Below are 15344 nucleotides of genomic sequence, written 5' to 3'. Positions count from 1 at the left end.
GTCTGAAAAGGTGGTTTCACGGCAGCGTGGGACCGCTATGCCGTGAAGCCATAGCACAAGTTGGCGCTTGCGTATTACCCACACTGCGATACAATTTTAGGGGAGTTTTAAAGCAGGCTACACGTGCGAACTGTGATACATTTTAGAACCCAACATATTCACCGCCCATAGCATGCACCCCCAAATACAATGGAAATGAGGGGTGGGGGAATGCGCTGAACCTGTTCTGTGACAGACATGCGGCGAAGCAGCACCAGTCAGGTTTAGCAAGCCTAATCTGATAGACGCAGCAGTAGATCATCGCGGGATGTATGCCGCTCATCGATGGTTTATTGGGCCCCTGGTCATGCACGCAGTCTTGCCCGAGGTCTGCAAAGCGGCAAGCAAGCCTCCCTGTGCACTTAGAGAACGGAACGGGTTTAGCTGTACAGTGAAATATGCCATCTTTCAAGGCCGTAGCGCACCAGATTGTTGATGAGTGGGAAAACAAACAGAGGCACAATGCACAAATTATATCGTTCAAAAGTGCTGTTTGCTATTGGCTAGGCACCCTTGCTAATGTGCAAAACATCACAATTGGCCGTCACTTCTTATGAAAAGTACCAGTGCATCATTCTTTTTTCTTTTCTGTGATTACAGGACCAGATGTTCTGAACGTTTAGGCGGTACCTCAAGCATCGATTGAGCGATGTCCTAGAAGGCCAAGGTAGGCAAACATATGAAAGTGCATCTTTTACAGCTTAAATGACAGGCTGCAGGCCATGACAAGCTAAAGAAAAGCAGACTGCATGTCCAGAACTACAGCAGTTCCCAAAGACAATTATCAATATAAATGGTATTAATCAAATTGTACATCAACTTGAGAGTAAAATCATAGTTGCCTAGCACATAAAAACACTCTGTCAGTGGTAATAACGTTGATGGAAGCCCTTTAGTGATGCGTTGCTGAAGAAGAAAGGAAAATAACAAGATAACCAAAATCAGGCAAATATATTGGGCAGTGAACTGCTGCGCTAGATCAACTGATAATTCTTCAATATCAGACAAAACCTGAAGCTAAGTTTGCATCTTGCTTTGACTCAGTGTCACCCTAAAGTATTGTGTGCTGCTATATGGCATACTGTGCACTTGAAGGCTACTGCTCCTGTCTATAGGTGTTTATTTGTCCCCTGTAGCTATGTTAGTAGAAATATTGTGCCCATTTACCAAGTATAGAGAGCTTGCACAGATATTAATGCAGTAGCCATTTTTGAACATGACCAGCAAAGTGAAGAGATGCGCATCAACACATCCTACTAATTTCCAGGTTATGTGAATAATCCTACAATGTGGCATCTGTAATGTTACATGCGTGCCATGTACACATGCCTGGCATCTTTAAAGTTTTTATTATCACATCGACTGCATAGCTTTACCTTCAGAGGGTCTAGTTAGACTCCAACATAAAGACCTGCCCAAGTCCAATATTATGGGTCAAAAATTACAAGGTGCTAATAAAGCTGATTCAAACATTTTTTTCATGCAATATTGGCTCTCACAATTACCTATAAGTAATCATAGCACCACTTCTGCAAAAGAAATGTCTTAATAATGCGATACCCCTGCCTACAGTTTCAATATGAGCAGTTTCAGTAGCCACTTTGCAATGTTTTCATTGCACTGGCCATAATTCCCCAGACCTCGCGGTTCCTTATCACCAAGAGTATACCGAAACACTTTGTGTGATAAATAATTCATGCTATATGGCAGTGACAGCCTTTATTGGCATTAACAGACATTCGTAAGCAGATTGATGATAGTGCTATAGCTGAGTGTTGCCTTCTGACAAGCAAGTATATAACACTACTTCCACACCTCTACTAATCCATGAACACAAATTTGGCATTGTATAGTGTGCCATAAAAAAAATAATAAATCTGACCACAATATTTTAGTAAAATAGAGCAATATTATGGAATGTGGCTGGAGATCCATGTGCCTTGGCAAGCCAAATGTGTTCCCATCCACTTCATCCAAATGAAACAATCGGTGGCAAAAAGCACAGCATGCTATTCTTTTTCCTATAACTTCTGCCACATGCAATTGTACCATGACAAGAGCTGCATAATTTGGCCAAGCCGACAACTGGCACAGTGAAATACCTGTAGTAAAAAAAAGGGGGGGAGAGAGAGGTGACTTCATTCGATAAAAAGCAAAAAGGAGGACGAGCCAGTAATTCACAATTTGTATAGTACTACAGTAGCTTGCAGATGTTTGAGGCTCTTCAAAAAGGAAAAAAAGAAAAAAAAAAGACATAACGGGATATGCATAACCCTGTAAAAGTGTAGTGGACAGAATTTGAAAGAATGGCAGCAATTATCTGCTCACTAAAAAATAAAATTTCAAATAAGTATTTAATTACTCATTTAAGGAGTGCAATAGCAAGTACAAGGCAATTCAACTTGCAAAAAACTTCACAGTGAGCGTATGCCTGACAATATCCGTCTACCCAAGTCTCAATTCCTCCGGCCTGGTTTTCAAATCTTAACCGCTAACCAATGAGCTGAGTTCTTCCTTGCCCCTTGACTATCATGACAAGCTGCTGTCACCTCCTCTGAATAAGATGGGTGACACACGTGAGTGTGTCACCCATCTACATCATCATCTCTGTTAGCATGCAGGGCATCCTTGGTTTTGAAAAAAAGTCGCATCAATGGTTACCTTTCACTGCAGGTATGCTAAGAAAATTCCAAACATGAGATACTTGTGATATGGATTAGTGACAGAAAACACCCGCTGTATTAACTTGTGCAGCTATGCAACTAGGCAGCAAAGAATATAGAAAATGAGACAGGCTTCAAAATTACAATAGGAACAAAATGTCAGAACACCTCTATACTGAGGGCCTCAGAGCACATTATAAGACTGCTGATGGCGAAAATGAACCAGGAGCCCTTAGCCACAATGAAGTCAATTAACTTTTTCATTAGTCATCAAAGAAAACAGTACAGTGGCTGCCACATTTTGAACACAGTCAATTCAATTGTTTATGCTTTTATTGAATAATGCCTCACAGGGAAACGCAAGTGAAATAAAAAATAAACATTATTGGCTTCGAGAACCTGCATTACTAATGAGTGAAATGTGCCCAGCAGACATGTGCTCTATGGCATATATGGCTTTTTATGTCACGCCGGCACCTGCTAATCGTGTGTCAGTAGGTACTAATCGCAATGTAGGAACATTAATGTTCCCGAATCAATCATGCGCTATCTGTGTTACGGCCACCACCTTCATTGCATTCTGAGGCTTGCAACTGCAACATGGAGGTCAGTCATGCGGCAGATGCATGCCAGTTCTTCACAGTGATGGCGACAATCACTGTTGGCATGAGCCTTCATTAAACGAAAGACTCACAGCATACGGCAAAAACGATTCCAAAAACGATTTTCGCACCGCATGCCCATGCAACCTGAGGAACCAGCACAAACGGCATCAAGCACAGGCTATAACCGGAACTGACCGTGATAAATTTCCCGGCCCTCAAGAAGCCGAAGGTCTTGAATTGAGAAACACTGCTTCCTCTTGATTGGGTCATTGGTACCATCCTGTCAAGGAAAACCAGTCAATATAAAAAGTAAGGTAGGTGCGATATGCACTTAGACTGCCTACTTCTACTGCATGCACAGGCAAAGCAGTTCTTGTCGCAAGGCATAAGTGCGGCTGAATATTTGGAGTGCGTCTGTGCCCGGTGCCCTTTATGACGGAAGAGATGGAGTGCTTGTAAACAAATGCGACTTTTGCTTGCACTCATAAGGTATACACACATATATCGGCGCTAGACTGTTAGAACAACATGCGATTGTAGTACCTGAATTTCTACGATGAACCGAATGCCAGGGCCGTATTCGCGAACGACTCCCTTGAACTTGACGATCCCTTCGAACTTGTCCTTCACCACAACGCGCTTGTTTTCGCTAATCACGGGTATCTCCTTCAACCACTCTTGGTCGCGATATATCTTGAGCCGGTTACGCACTGGTTTGACTGGCAGCAACACGAGAGCTTCGAGGGACGTCACTTCGCGCAGGATTTCCCTGTTACAGAGTATCACACCCGAGTCCCCGGGGTCCAAGGACTGAACCTTCACCTTCGATTCGTACGGATCGTCAGCCAGGACTTCGAACAACGTCCCAGCATCAAACCGCGGGTTTTGGATGTCTCGATCCAAGAGGACTTTCGGTTTGTGACTCTGGGTGGTGCGGTTCATGCCGAAACGGCTTGCTCATAAGGCCGGTTCGTGAAGCGCGAATGCCGAGAGCAGTAATTGTTTCCTACTTGGCTTACTGCTGTTCCTAACCTAGACATCGAAACGTTGGCTGCAATAAAGCCGGCGGCAGCTCGAAAACCAATGCGTCAGTTGGAGTGACATGGCGGAACGGCAAGAGAGAGGAACCACTTGGTGTTGTTCAGCTTCCAAGGCACCTGCAGTAAAGTTGTACTGGCTATCATTATACTTAGTTCCCAACGACGATGGTGCAACGCGCCGTTGATCAAACCACACCTGTCAAATCTACATGAACCCTGCTGGAATCGCCAACTAGCCCAGATAAGAAACCCGAACACAACAAACCCTTCTTTAAAAGCCACTTCCATTCAGCCGCACGAATGTAGAAACATACATTTGTGAAAATATATTACCTGATTGTAACACAATAATATATTTATTGACGTAAGTAAATAAATTTTAAAAACTGATCTTAGTTATCACGTATTACTGACAGCTGAAACAGATTCAGACTACTGATGATGACAGTGCATGTGCTACATGTGCTAAACCGCTAAACATGCACCCACCGTAGCCGTAGCGCCGTAGCGCGAAGGGAAATCCGCGTCACAGAACACTTATCTGTCCGCGTTCCGCTGGTAGTTGTTTTTTGTAGGTGTTTGGTGCTGCAACTACTGCAACCTTAGAACATGTACAACCAACTCTGCTGCGATGTAGCCGCGACCTACGAGAAGTGTACTGCGTGATATCCGTGACGAAAGATGACCAAGGCAGCCGAATTCGGTTTTCCACTAAACAACAGAGCTGTTGTGTTCGGGCCGTTCGCGCATAATGCGTTAAAGCACTCGGACTATGTTTGTTTATCTATCACTACGTGCACGCTTTGCATAAATCCGCAATGTTAGAACGTCCCGATGAATTGTGCGCGCATGGCAGTACGTGATATTCCGTACTTAACACATTTTCCAATTAGATCTAAGCAATAAAATTTTCTTTTTCGGTCACTACTCACCGCACAATTTGAAAATGAAATCACATATATTTTTCTGCTCAAACAAACATCCTTAACAAGCTTAGCAGGTTTAAATTTAGGCCAAATTTACCAACAAGGAAGTTGCAATTCAGTGGCTTAACATCCTACTTATGGGAAGTTGAAAGTTATTAGATATTTCCTAAAACGGGCTCTGCAAGTTGAGTAATTAATCTACCTAAAAAAAATACAAATAAGAATCTTGTAACAGGATATACAGAACTCATAGCAGGATGTGTGGATCAAATAGGAAGTGCTACTGGTACCATAAAGATATATGCTCTTCTATCAGGGCAATAAAGTATCCTACAGGACTAACAAAGTTATCTATTTGATCAATACAAGAAGTGATATATACTTACATTTGACCAATATAATGCTTTATGGGTCCCAATAGATGCTGTACTGAGTCGTCCACATTTAAGCTGAACACCTCATTAGTATTCAAGACCTCATTGAAGCTGTTGTTTAATACATAATTCGGAAAGTCATTACTGTGTTTGTCGACACCATGATTAGACGTTCTATAATGGGCATTGCACTCGTGAAGTATAAGAAACGTTCTAGTTTTACCGGTTTGAATACTAATGAGGTGTTCAGCTTAGATGTGGTCGACCCTGTACAAGTAGTTTTATTAACTTCACGGTGTAAAAGTGTTTTTCTTACACTGTAATTAACTGGTATTGGTCTATTCAAGAACTGTAAACACATTCGCACCTCTAAAAGCACATGAAGCAAAGCAATTGTTGGTAAAAGGTGTGAACTTATTTGCATGTTTGTCAGCCCCTCAAGTGATTCGACACTCATCTCGTGATGATATTAGTTTGGCTCATGACAAACACACCTTCAGGGGTACACTTATTACATTTTCCACTATATCTGGGGACATACTTGCATGTTCTAATTATGTTAATGAAGCATAATTCCTATGTCAAAAAGCTAACCATTACTGACAGCTACTGCATAAAAAATTAATACATTTTTACATAATAGCTTGTCTTCTGTTGCTTTTCTGCACAGTGGTCCTAACTACACCTATGCATGCGCTTGGTACACACCTATACAGGCTATCTGTGTATTAGGTTCATCTGGTTGTAGTCTAATAAACTAATACAGGCTATCAGGTGTATTGCATGACAGAATAGACCAATACAGTGTGTCAGGTCTATCGTTTCATAATATAACAGAACGAAAATAATAAAGTATTTATATTGGAACTTTTCCTAGGGCATGACAAATTATGCAAGTAAGCAGAGTATCCAAGGACATGCATTTGGTTGCATTAGAGTCGCGTCCTTCTTGAGTACTTCAGCATATTTTGAGACGTTGGCTAGAATGAAAAGGACTGCCCTGCATTCTTTGAAAAAGTATGTTGCCAACCATGATTATCATATAAGGAAACTTGCGTTCAGAAACGTTACATAGTTTATTCAACATTTCAGTTGGACAGAATAACGAGAGCTCAATTTCTTGAGGTTTCCCAGCTAATGAATTTTGGAGATCTCGTTCATATTGTCTGATATTTGAGACCAACAAGTACCACTGGCAGTTCATATTCATTCACATTATTTGTACACATTTATTTGTACGAAACAGCATTTTTTGGCATTTCACCAGTGCAGACTGCAAGAACTTGAAACTGGGTGACTACAAGTAGGTGCACTGACAATGATTTGCTATAGATCGATGATATAATGCAGGGGCATAGCCAGGATTTTTTTCGGGGTGGGGGGGACACTTTTTGTGAATGTGCGTGTGTGTTTGTATGTAAAAACTTGGAAGGGGTGAGACCCCAAACCACATCCCTGGCTATGCTACTGGTATGATGTCTTGTTCACTGGCACATATTTTATATTTTGCTCCATGAACCTTAGAATTCCCTGCTGTTTCAAAAACAAAATTTTTTCCTTTCCCCAATTATGGCCAAAGATTTTTTTTTAATTAAAAATTCCCAGCACGGAAAATCACTGCAAACTGGTTTTTCATTCTATGATGCGCACTGTTGGGCTCCACTTTGCAGCTTGAACTATTGAAGTATGAGCTGCACTTGCATGTAGTTTGATGAGGCTATGAAATTAAGGGCACTTTTAAGCATGCTGAATAGCATGACCATCCGATCGACCTTTCACAGGTTTTCTTTTCAGCAAATGATCGCAATCGCCTCCATCATCTTCCCAAGCTGTGCTAGTCCAGCACTACTTCCAGTGGAATCTAAAGCTTGTATAAAGGCCGATCTCCCAAATGAATGTGCCACTGTGACGTAAAAGGCATGAATACTTAAAGGGACGCTAAAGTGAAACAATGAATCGGTTTAGGTTGATAAATTGTACTCCGAAAACTTTAATATTGTCAATTTCATTATATGTTTATTAATAGAGAAGAAAATCAAAGTTTCATTTTTAAATTTCGTGCTGAAATCTCTGCATATGACGTCACAGATTTCAAAGCGTATTTTTCGATTTTGGCAACATTGGCTCAATGAAATTTCCTGAAACTTGGTATGTTAAGTCTGTGGCCCCCTCAGAGGACAATAAACTTCATTTTTACCAATTAGGAACTACATATCACCTAGCAGACGCCGCCAAAATCTATGACGTCACGACGTTTGGTGTGAGAATTTCAAGGTGGCATCGCCACCCATAATGTCTTTGCACGTTTTCTTGCTTACCAGGCATCTTCTTGCGGTAAGAGTGGTGTTTTCGGTATTGTAAAAGAGTAATTTACTACTAATAAAAAAATCGTTTTTCTCTTTGGTGTACCTTTAAATGTATTTGTACATGTCGTACTTCTCTGTGTGTACATGTCTAAAAACTATTCATCCCTTTAAAAGCGTAATACATAGCTTTCATCTTAGTAACATGGACAACCAATAATTGCTCATGGTATCTGCTACTGCATCTACTTTGCTAACTCAAACAAGCTTCACATGTCAGTTATGCTCCTTCATTGTGTTGGTTCTGCATGCTTTTTGAACACTGCAATGTGATGTTCTTTATAGTACTAAAACAAAAAATTTTAATTTTCAACTTATTCTGAAATGTTGTGAGAACGATGTGCATAGTACATGCATAGTACATTGTGCATAGTACATAGTATATTCGTAGTATGTTTGACTGCACACGTTCGGTACATGCAAGCACACGAAGCCTAGCCGACATGGCACCAGATGCTATCACTCTGATGTGCTACAAGTGCTCCACTTTAAGCCGAGAACTACGAGGTTCAGACAAGGGTTCATACTCACTCTTTGATGTAGCTCATATAATATTAGCTGCTTAGATGTCAACTTATTAAACTGCTGCTGGTGCCATAGGTAGAAAAGCTACTATGTCCGTGTAGATGAGTGCTTCATTATTAAGCTTATAACTAATAATACTATAAGGAAATATTGCGCTGGTGTATGTGTGTAGAATGCTTTGTCCTGGCCTTAAATAACCTTGTGAACTCTTAAACCAACTTTCTTATTAAGCAGATTCTCCATTGCAAATATATCGTATACTAATAAGTGTTACTTGGAAACAAATTTTTACCATCCTACAGTTCTCAGGAGCTTGCAAACAGAAATGGCAGTTCTAAATGGAAAAAGTAACTGTGCATGGCTAGCGTCAATTGCCAAAGATAACCTACCGTAAAGTACTGCGGACGTGCCCAGTTTTGCACCCAGTATTAACATTTTTGAAATTTCAAAATTCTGAAAATTCTATGTTAAGCGTCCACTCCCCCAAAGTGCCAGCGTGAGCCAAAATATTCACCCCTTTGCAGCAGTTACGAGACCGCTAGGGGCATTGACGGGGGGACATTCAATAACTTGCAGTGGAAAGGGAAAGATCAATGGAGGTGGAGATAAGGCAGAGTGACAACGTACAGCCCTTGAAAGAAAACCCAGTGGTCGCACGGTTTTCTTGATAAAGCATGCCCGTAGCCGCTGTTCCCACACTTCTCGTGCAGTCTGCTAGCTGCACAATGCTCTCCTATACCATCGCCAGGGAGATCGAAGTAGTCTAGTGGCACCGTGCGTCGGGAAGAAATGTGAGCTGCACCTCTCGGCGTTTTGAGACAGACGGGAAAAGAATTCGCGAGTGCAACTACAAGCAACTCTAAAGCACCTCAACTGCAGCGAGCAGAAGGAGAGCACCGACTCGCAAGAGTCATTCACTGGGTTCAGTGAAGGCGAATAGGCGTTATTGTATACCCATCATTTACAATTTAAAAATAAACATGCTTTCTTCAATGTTGTAGCTACTGTAGTGCTGCTTCGAAGCTTTTCATTGGCCACCACCTTGGCTTTTGCTGCTAGGACCGCAGAAGTGCCCATAACTAGATTAATGCAATTTTCAGTGAAAGTGGGGTGGGCGCTTTCATGGTACTTTACGGTACATTTAGTGACACACAACTTGATATATGACTAGAGACCGGATTTTAGGCAAATGCCTATTTTGTTCCTATTTTGTTATCGTGCCACTTTGATATACGAGCATGAATTAGAGGTTAAGAAGGGCTATTATAGTGTTTTTATAGTGCCTATAAATGCCTATTTTTGGCGTTTGTGCCTAAATGCTTACAAATGCCTATAAAATGCCTATTTTCTAAACTGGCGCTTATATTAACACTATTTAGCCTCAAGTTTCACTCCCGGGAGCAGTTTGAAACCATTATTCATGTTACCGCGCAACATTGACTGTTCGTAACTATGGGGTTCAACCTAGTCCTCTGTTCATCCAACTTCTGGAAACAACTGCTAGCAGCCGTGAAGTGGGACACGCGCATTCGCCGCCGCAGAGACATGGCATGCACGGTTCTCTAATGCGAGACCATGGAGAGCTGTCAGCGGAAAGGAGAGTGAAGGGTAAAAAAAAAAAGAAAAAAAAAGAAAGGAAAATGTGGTGTGCATGCGGCTTTTGTTTTTGTAAGTTAATTTGCAAGGTGTTCATTGCATTAGCGTAGCCAGAAATTTTTTTCGGAGGGTGGAAGAGGGGTTCAACCATACTCTATGTATGTTCGCGAGTGCGCTTGTGTATGCATGCGTGTATATATTCACTAGCAAAACTGAAAAGTTTCGTGGGGGGGGGGGGGGACACCCAGGAGTGTGTTGATTCGATAGTGGAATCTTGACTCACCGTGCAGAACACGGGAGAGACCCGTGTTCTGCGAACCGTGCGGGACAAAGCACATTGCACGGCTATGTTCAACTGTTGGCGCCTTTGTGCCATCTTAAGCAATAATATTTTTGTTTTCCTTCGTAGATGGAGCCCGCGCACGTCTTCATTTGAAATGATTCGCATTTATGTGAAAATTTAGTATGCCTATATTTACGATTTTGAAAGCCTAAAATGATGCTTTGCCTGCCTATTTTTGGCGCCTAAAACGAGTTTTTTCAGTGCCTTGTTGCGAGAATAGCAAACTATGCAACTGAGCCATAAAAAAAAACACTCTTATTCAGAAGCATTAATGAAAATTACTGAACAGTTCACAGCGGGCACTTTTTAGACATGGAGCATCAGTATTCTAATATAAAGGGACCAGCAATGATAAGATGTAATTGCTATGTGCCTAAAACTAACTAGGTCATGAAGGTAACTGACGTTAAACAGCAATTATTACACTGTCCACCAGCAGAGATTATGTTCTACCAGAAACTATAACCACTGGTTGATTAATGTCTTAGTTAAAATACCTTGTATACCAACCTGTATATATTGATATAAAGAGTTCCTTGTCCATTTTTTTCTGTAACACATATCCCTATAAAACGAAATGAGCAAGCAATTAAATGCACATCTGTTGCCACATAATTCACCTTTGTATTGTCACCAGAATAGAGTTCCAACATCAGAATACAGAAAACTGTATTCTGATGAATACAGAATACAGTATTTGGCAACTACTCACATGCCAAAACCAATTAGAATGGTATAACTATCCGTGGATGCTACTGGCCCCGTAAGCAGACCTCATATTTTGTTATGCAAAAACTAAATTCATGGCGTACAGAATACTGTACTGCTAGAAACGGTTAAATTTTGTAATACATGCATAAAAAAGTTGCTTATAAAAGCACACAATATGTGAAGCTTCTTTATGCTAATATTGCATCCCATAACTACACCTCCACAAAATGGGCACTACAATTGTTGTCAGGTAAGCTTGTGCACAAATCAATGGCAATCTGGCAATACTGGTGTATTGTACTTTATTTTTATTGTTATTTTCTTTATACTTCACACTTCATTGGCACAATCTTAAAGCAGCAACAAACCTTGTCAATAGTGTTAAACATTGTTTCACTGTCAGCTGTAGTAAAGAAATGGTGTTTTGTGTTTATATCTATACACATACAACCTGGTGTTCAAATATAAGTGCTTTATTTCACTGCTATGTTGAATTGATTTTCATATATTGTAAGAGAACGACTCACAACTCCATGAAATGCAATCATATTTTAAGAAAGTAACAATAATTACAGAAGCCTTGAAATTTGTTTGTCTATAATTTGTAATTAGTACACAGCATCAGCTGAAGCCAAATATATGTTATAAAAGCAATGTCGAAGTGTTTTAAAAGGCAATAAAACAAGCATCTAATGTCACAAAGCTAGCATTGGTGTAAAAATAGAGTATGCCTTAGGTTGTCCATATGTACAGTATGTACATTATATATCTTGACACTGTTGGTGATGCCCTTCTAAGCACCACACAAACTGTATGACTTCCTGCAGCACGTTGGCTGCTTCCTCACGAGTTCATCAGTGTGTAGTAAAAACTCATCCAATCCTTCCATGCTGAACATCATTATCTTTGATCAACAAAAGTAATCACATACACCAGTTTCAAATTAATCATGCTATATGCTTTGAACAGCCATAATAAGTGTGCGTGAAAATTTAAATGCTGCAAATAACAAATATGTGCAATTTACTATGAGTCCACAGTTTCTTCCAGTTTGTCTTAAGAATGGGTGAAAACCCTACTATGAAGGTGAGGTACAGCACCATCAATGGCGAGCTACTGAAGCCCTCTTGGCAGAACCCTGCAAGCAAGGTATACAGCCTTTTCGAATGTACTGCTGCATAATGCAAAGCATGTGCAGAAATACATCCAGTTCTGTTGTTTTGTCACAACACGGCAGAAATTATCTGTATCAAACACAACAGTGGTTAATAATATGCACAACAAATTGTATCAGTATGTCAAATGCTTTTTTCACAATTATATAGGATGAGTAAATGAAGCTTAGTGCAATGACTATGATTGAAAATGTAATTTCATGATGCTCCAGGTGTACAAGTAGACCACAGTTAGAACTAACATTGTGAAACAAAATTTGAGTGAAACTAATGCACTAATACTGCACAAAGAGATGCCCAGTTTATACCCATTTTGATAGATTTGACTCTCGGCAAGCCAGGGCCCAATGTCTACAGACCACTAAATTTCAACTACTGTTAAACACAGTTGGAGGATATGCGTGAATTATTAGTCATGTGATTTCCACATTTGGCATGGCTGCAGCAGTCAAATAACCAAAAATGGCACAAGTGCTATGATACTTCTGTTCAGAAGGATGGTACTCTTAGCACAAGCATGCAAGTCCTTTATATTTCACACACCTCTTAATCATTACATGAATACAAAACAAGCAAAACAATTTACAAATTGCCTCCAATGACTATCGTAGCTGCTTCCTTCATATATCTGTACAATACCACAATTTCCTGTGAAACAGTAAAAGCTGAAATGAGTGCTAACAGCAAAAAAAGTTGCAGAACTGAAAGTCACTTCTTGTCAGTGCGAAAATTTGCAACAGACAGCAGTAATAATAGCAAATGCAGCAGATCTTGGACACAGTTGGCAACACTAACAAAGATTTTCAAATTTCTTGCCATAGCACAAGTCAGTCCCCATATCTTGAAAGTTCAAGGCTGAGCACAGCTCATCAAAAGCAACCCTAAAATGGGCGCAACGTAGTTACAGCACTAGAGTATAACAACTCCGTTAACTTTGTCCTTTTAACATGGATGCTTTTTCATGCACACTTGGTTCCTTGGTAGCGGCCACTGGGTATGACATCAATGCCAGTTGTGTGTAGTGCAGTGATGCTCTCAGCGCAGCAAAATGTTGGCATCATAACCAGCTTCCCGCCTCTCCTTAGACGTTCCACGTCGGAAGAAGTTCCAAGTCAGCCGTTTGTGACTGTCCTTGCTTTTGTTGCTGGCAATAGAACCATTGGGACTCTGTACTCTGCTTGAACCACTTGAGCTCACACCAGACGATGAGGTGGTCGACGATGCTGGGCTCTGTCGTAGATAGCTACGATCCATGGGTGTGATGACACGCAGAGTCAGTTCATCGCCAGCTTTTCTTATTAACTGTACCACCTCTTCATGTGTTGACCACTTGGTATCGAGGTCACCAATTGCAACAATGAAATCCCCTTCTTTCACACCAGCCAGCTGAAAAAGAACAAAAAGACTCACTATATAATGACTTTACTTTGCAGAACATTACTTTGCACTGTAGAAGAATTGAAAGCTGGGCCAGTTGGTGATGGTTCTTGAACATAATGAAACAGCGCAACCACGACGTGGACCGAGAAAACAAAAAGAGGGACAAACCACAGCGCTGACTCGCAACTCGCAACAGCGCTGACTCTCAACAGTTGAGTCAGCACTGTGGTTTGTCCCTCTTTTTTCTTGGTCCATGTCGTGGTCGCATTGTGTTTCATTATGTTCAATTACTTATCAAACTCGATTGACTAACTTGCCACTTACCGTTCCTTAGCTCAAAATCAAACAAGCAAGCAGATACCACGTTTAGGGGTGTGAAAATTTCACAACTTTTGAATAGATAGAATATTGTGCTGTTCGATTCAGTTCTTGAATAGTCACCATTCAAAATCAGAATATTTTTATGATAGTTTTTAAATACCTTATGTTGGAAACTGTACATGCTCACGTGAAATTGAAGAAAAAATGCACTATATCACATTCACAGTGCACATAACAAGGGATGTGCGTAATTGTTGATGTGCCCCACGCTTTTCCAGCTAACACACATTAAAACATTACAGTGCATATTATAAAGTACCATTTTAGATGTAGAACCAGCATCATCTCAACAGATTGACATTAAAAAGTATTTTATTTTAACATTACAACAAAGAAGACATTTGTGTTTTTATCGCTCTGACGAGTACCTTGTACTCGATATATATCATGTGTGAACAATGCACGAAATAAAACAGTTGAAAGTCGCGCTTTCTCCCGTTAATCCCTGTCCATCACTGTGTCTTCTTCTTTGTAAATGTTTCAAACAGCGCATATTCAAAGCTTCGACATGAACCAACTAGTCCCAGTCAACGCCTTACTGTCATTGAAGCTACCATTTTTGCATTATAATCATCCTGGGGAAGGTCGAAAATAGGCAACTTCGACGGGACATGATGACTGCTTAATGCAGTCACTGCACCTCACGGGTTGCAAAGTAGGACATTGCTGCTACTGGCACTTTACTGCGTCACAACTGGAGCTGGGTGCGTGTAGGAAGACCAGTCAAGTCTGAATTATCCTATTAATTTTAGGATCGAAATGATGCCTGGACCTTCAGTTGAGATCGAATTAACCAAGGTTGAATTAATAGAAGTCTACTGTATTCTATATTCAATTCAATTCACATCTGCCACTATATGATTGGTCTTCAATCCACGTCTGGCGCCATGCAATTCGTATTAGTCTTGTTTCCAAAAACTACTGGTATTGAAATATTGTTACAAATGCCTAAAATAAAAAAGCAAAAAAAGCAAAGGACTATGTTGAAGCAACAAAGCTAGACATATATTTTACAAGAAAGCAAAATCATAAGCTTTTATCTGGTGGTGCAGTAGTATGCATGTGTGAGTGAATGGGCGCTTTTTTTTTTATTAAGTTACTTCCACTGCAATTTTATCCTAACTGTACCCACTATAATGCCAGTGCAGTGTCTGCAGCCACAATTTTCCATGAAAATGTAGCAGCCACAGTTTTTTTGGTTCACACTTGGCTGTGGCTCAAAA

The 15344-nt window shown here is 40.5% G+C and overlaps 2 protein-coding genes across 6 annotated transcripts in view; both read right to left on the bottom strand.

The window, feature by feature from the left end:
* Positions 1-4620, bottom strand: part of LOC119407328 (ubiquitin carboxyl-terminal hydrolase CYLD) — a 98173-nt gene extending 93553 nt beyond the window's left edge. The window contains exons 1-2 of one of the 2 annotated variants that reach the window (XM_049419315.1): positions 3851-4620; positions 3503-3587 (exon numbers count right to left, since the gene is read on the bottom strand). In XM_049419315.1, the coding sequence (XP_049275272.1) occupies positions 3503-3587; positions 3851-4249 (484 nt within the window). In that variant the 5' untranslated portion in view covers positions 4250-4620. The remainder of the gene's footprint in view (positions 1-3502; positions 3588-3850) is intronic. The other variant, XM_037642087.2, reaches the window with a different exon arrangement.
* A 7022-nt stretch (positions 4621-11642) lies between these two features.
* Positions 11643-15344, bottom strand: part of LOC119371653 (rhophilin-2) — a 233731-nt gene continuing 230029 nt past the window's right edge. For all 4 annotated transcript variants that reach the window (XM_037642100.2, XM_037642106.2, XM_037642113.2 and 1 more), the window contains exon 15: positions 11643-13746. In XM_037642100.2, coding sequence (XP_037498028.1) covers positions 13396-13746 — 351 coding nt within the window. In that variant the 3' untranslated portion in view covers positions 11643-13395. The remainder of the gene's footprint in view (positions 13747-15344) is intronic.

The sequence above is a fragment of the Rhipicephalus sanguineus genome, chromosome 1, assembly GCF_013339695.2.
Source record: "Rhipicephalus sanguineus isolate Rsan-2018 chromosome 1, BIME_Rsan_1.4, whole genome shotgun sequence".
NCBI classification, from domain to species: domain Eukaryota; kingdom Metazoa; phylum Arthropoda; class Arachnida; order Ixodida; family Ixodidae; genus Rhipicephalus; species Rhipicephalus sanguineus.
Note: the sequence above shows the minus strand (reverse complement) of the source record. Positions and strands in the feature narration are given on the sequence as shown.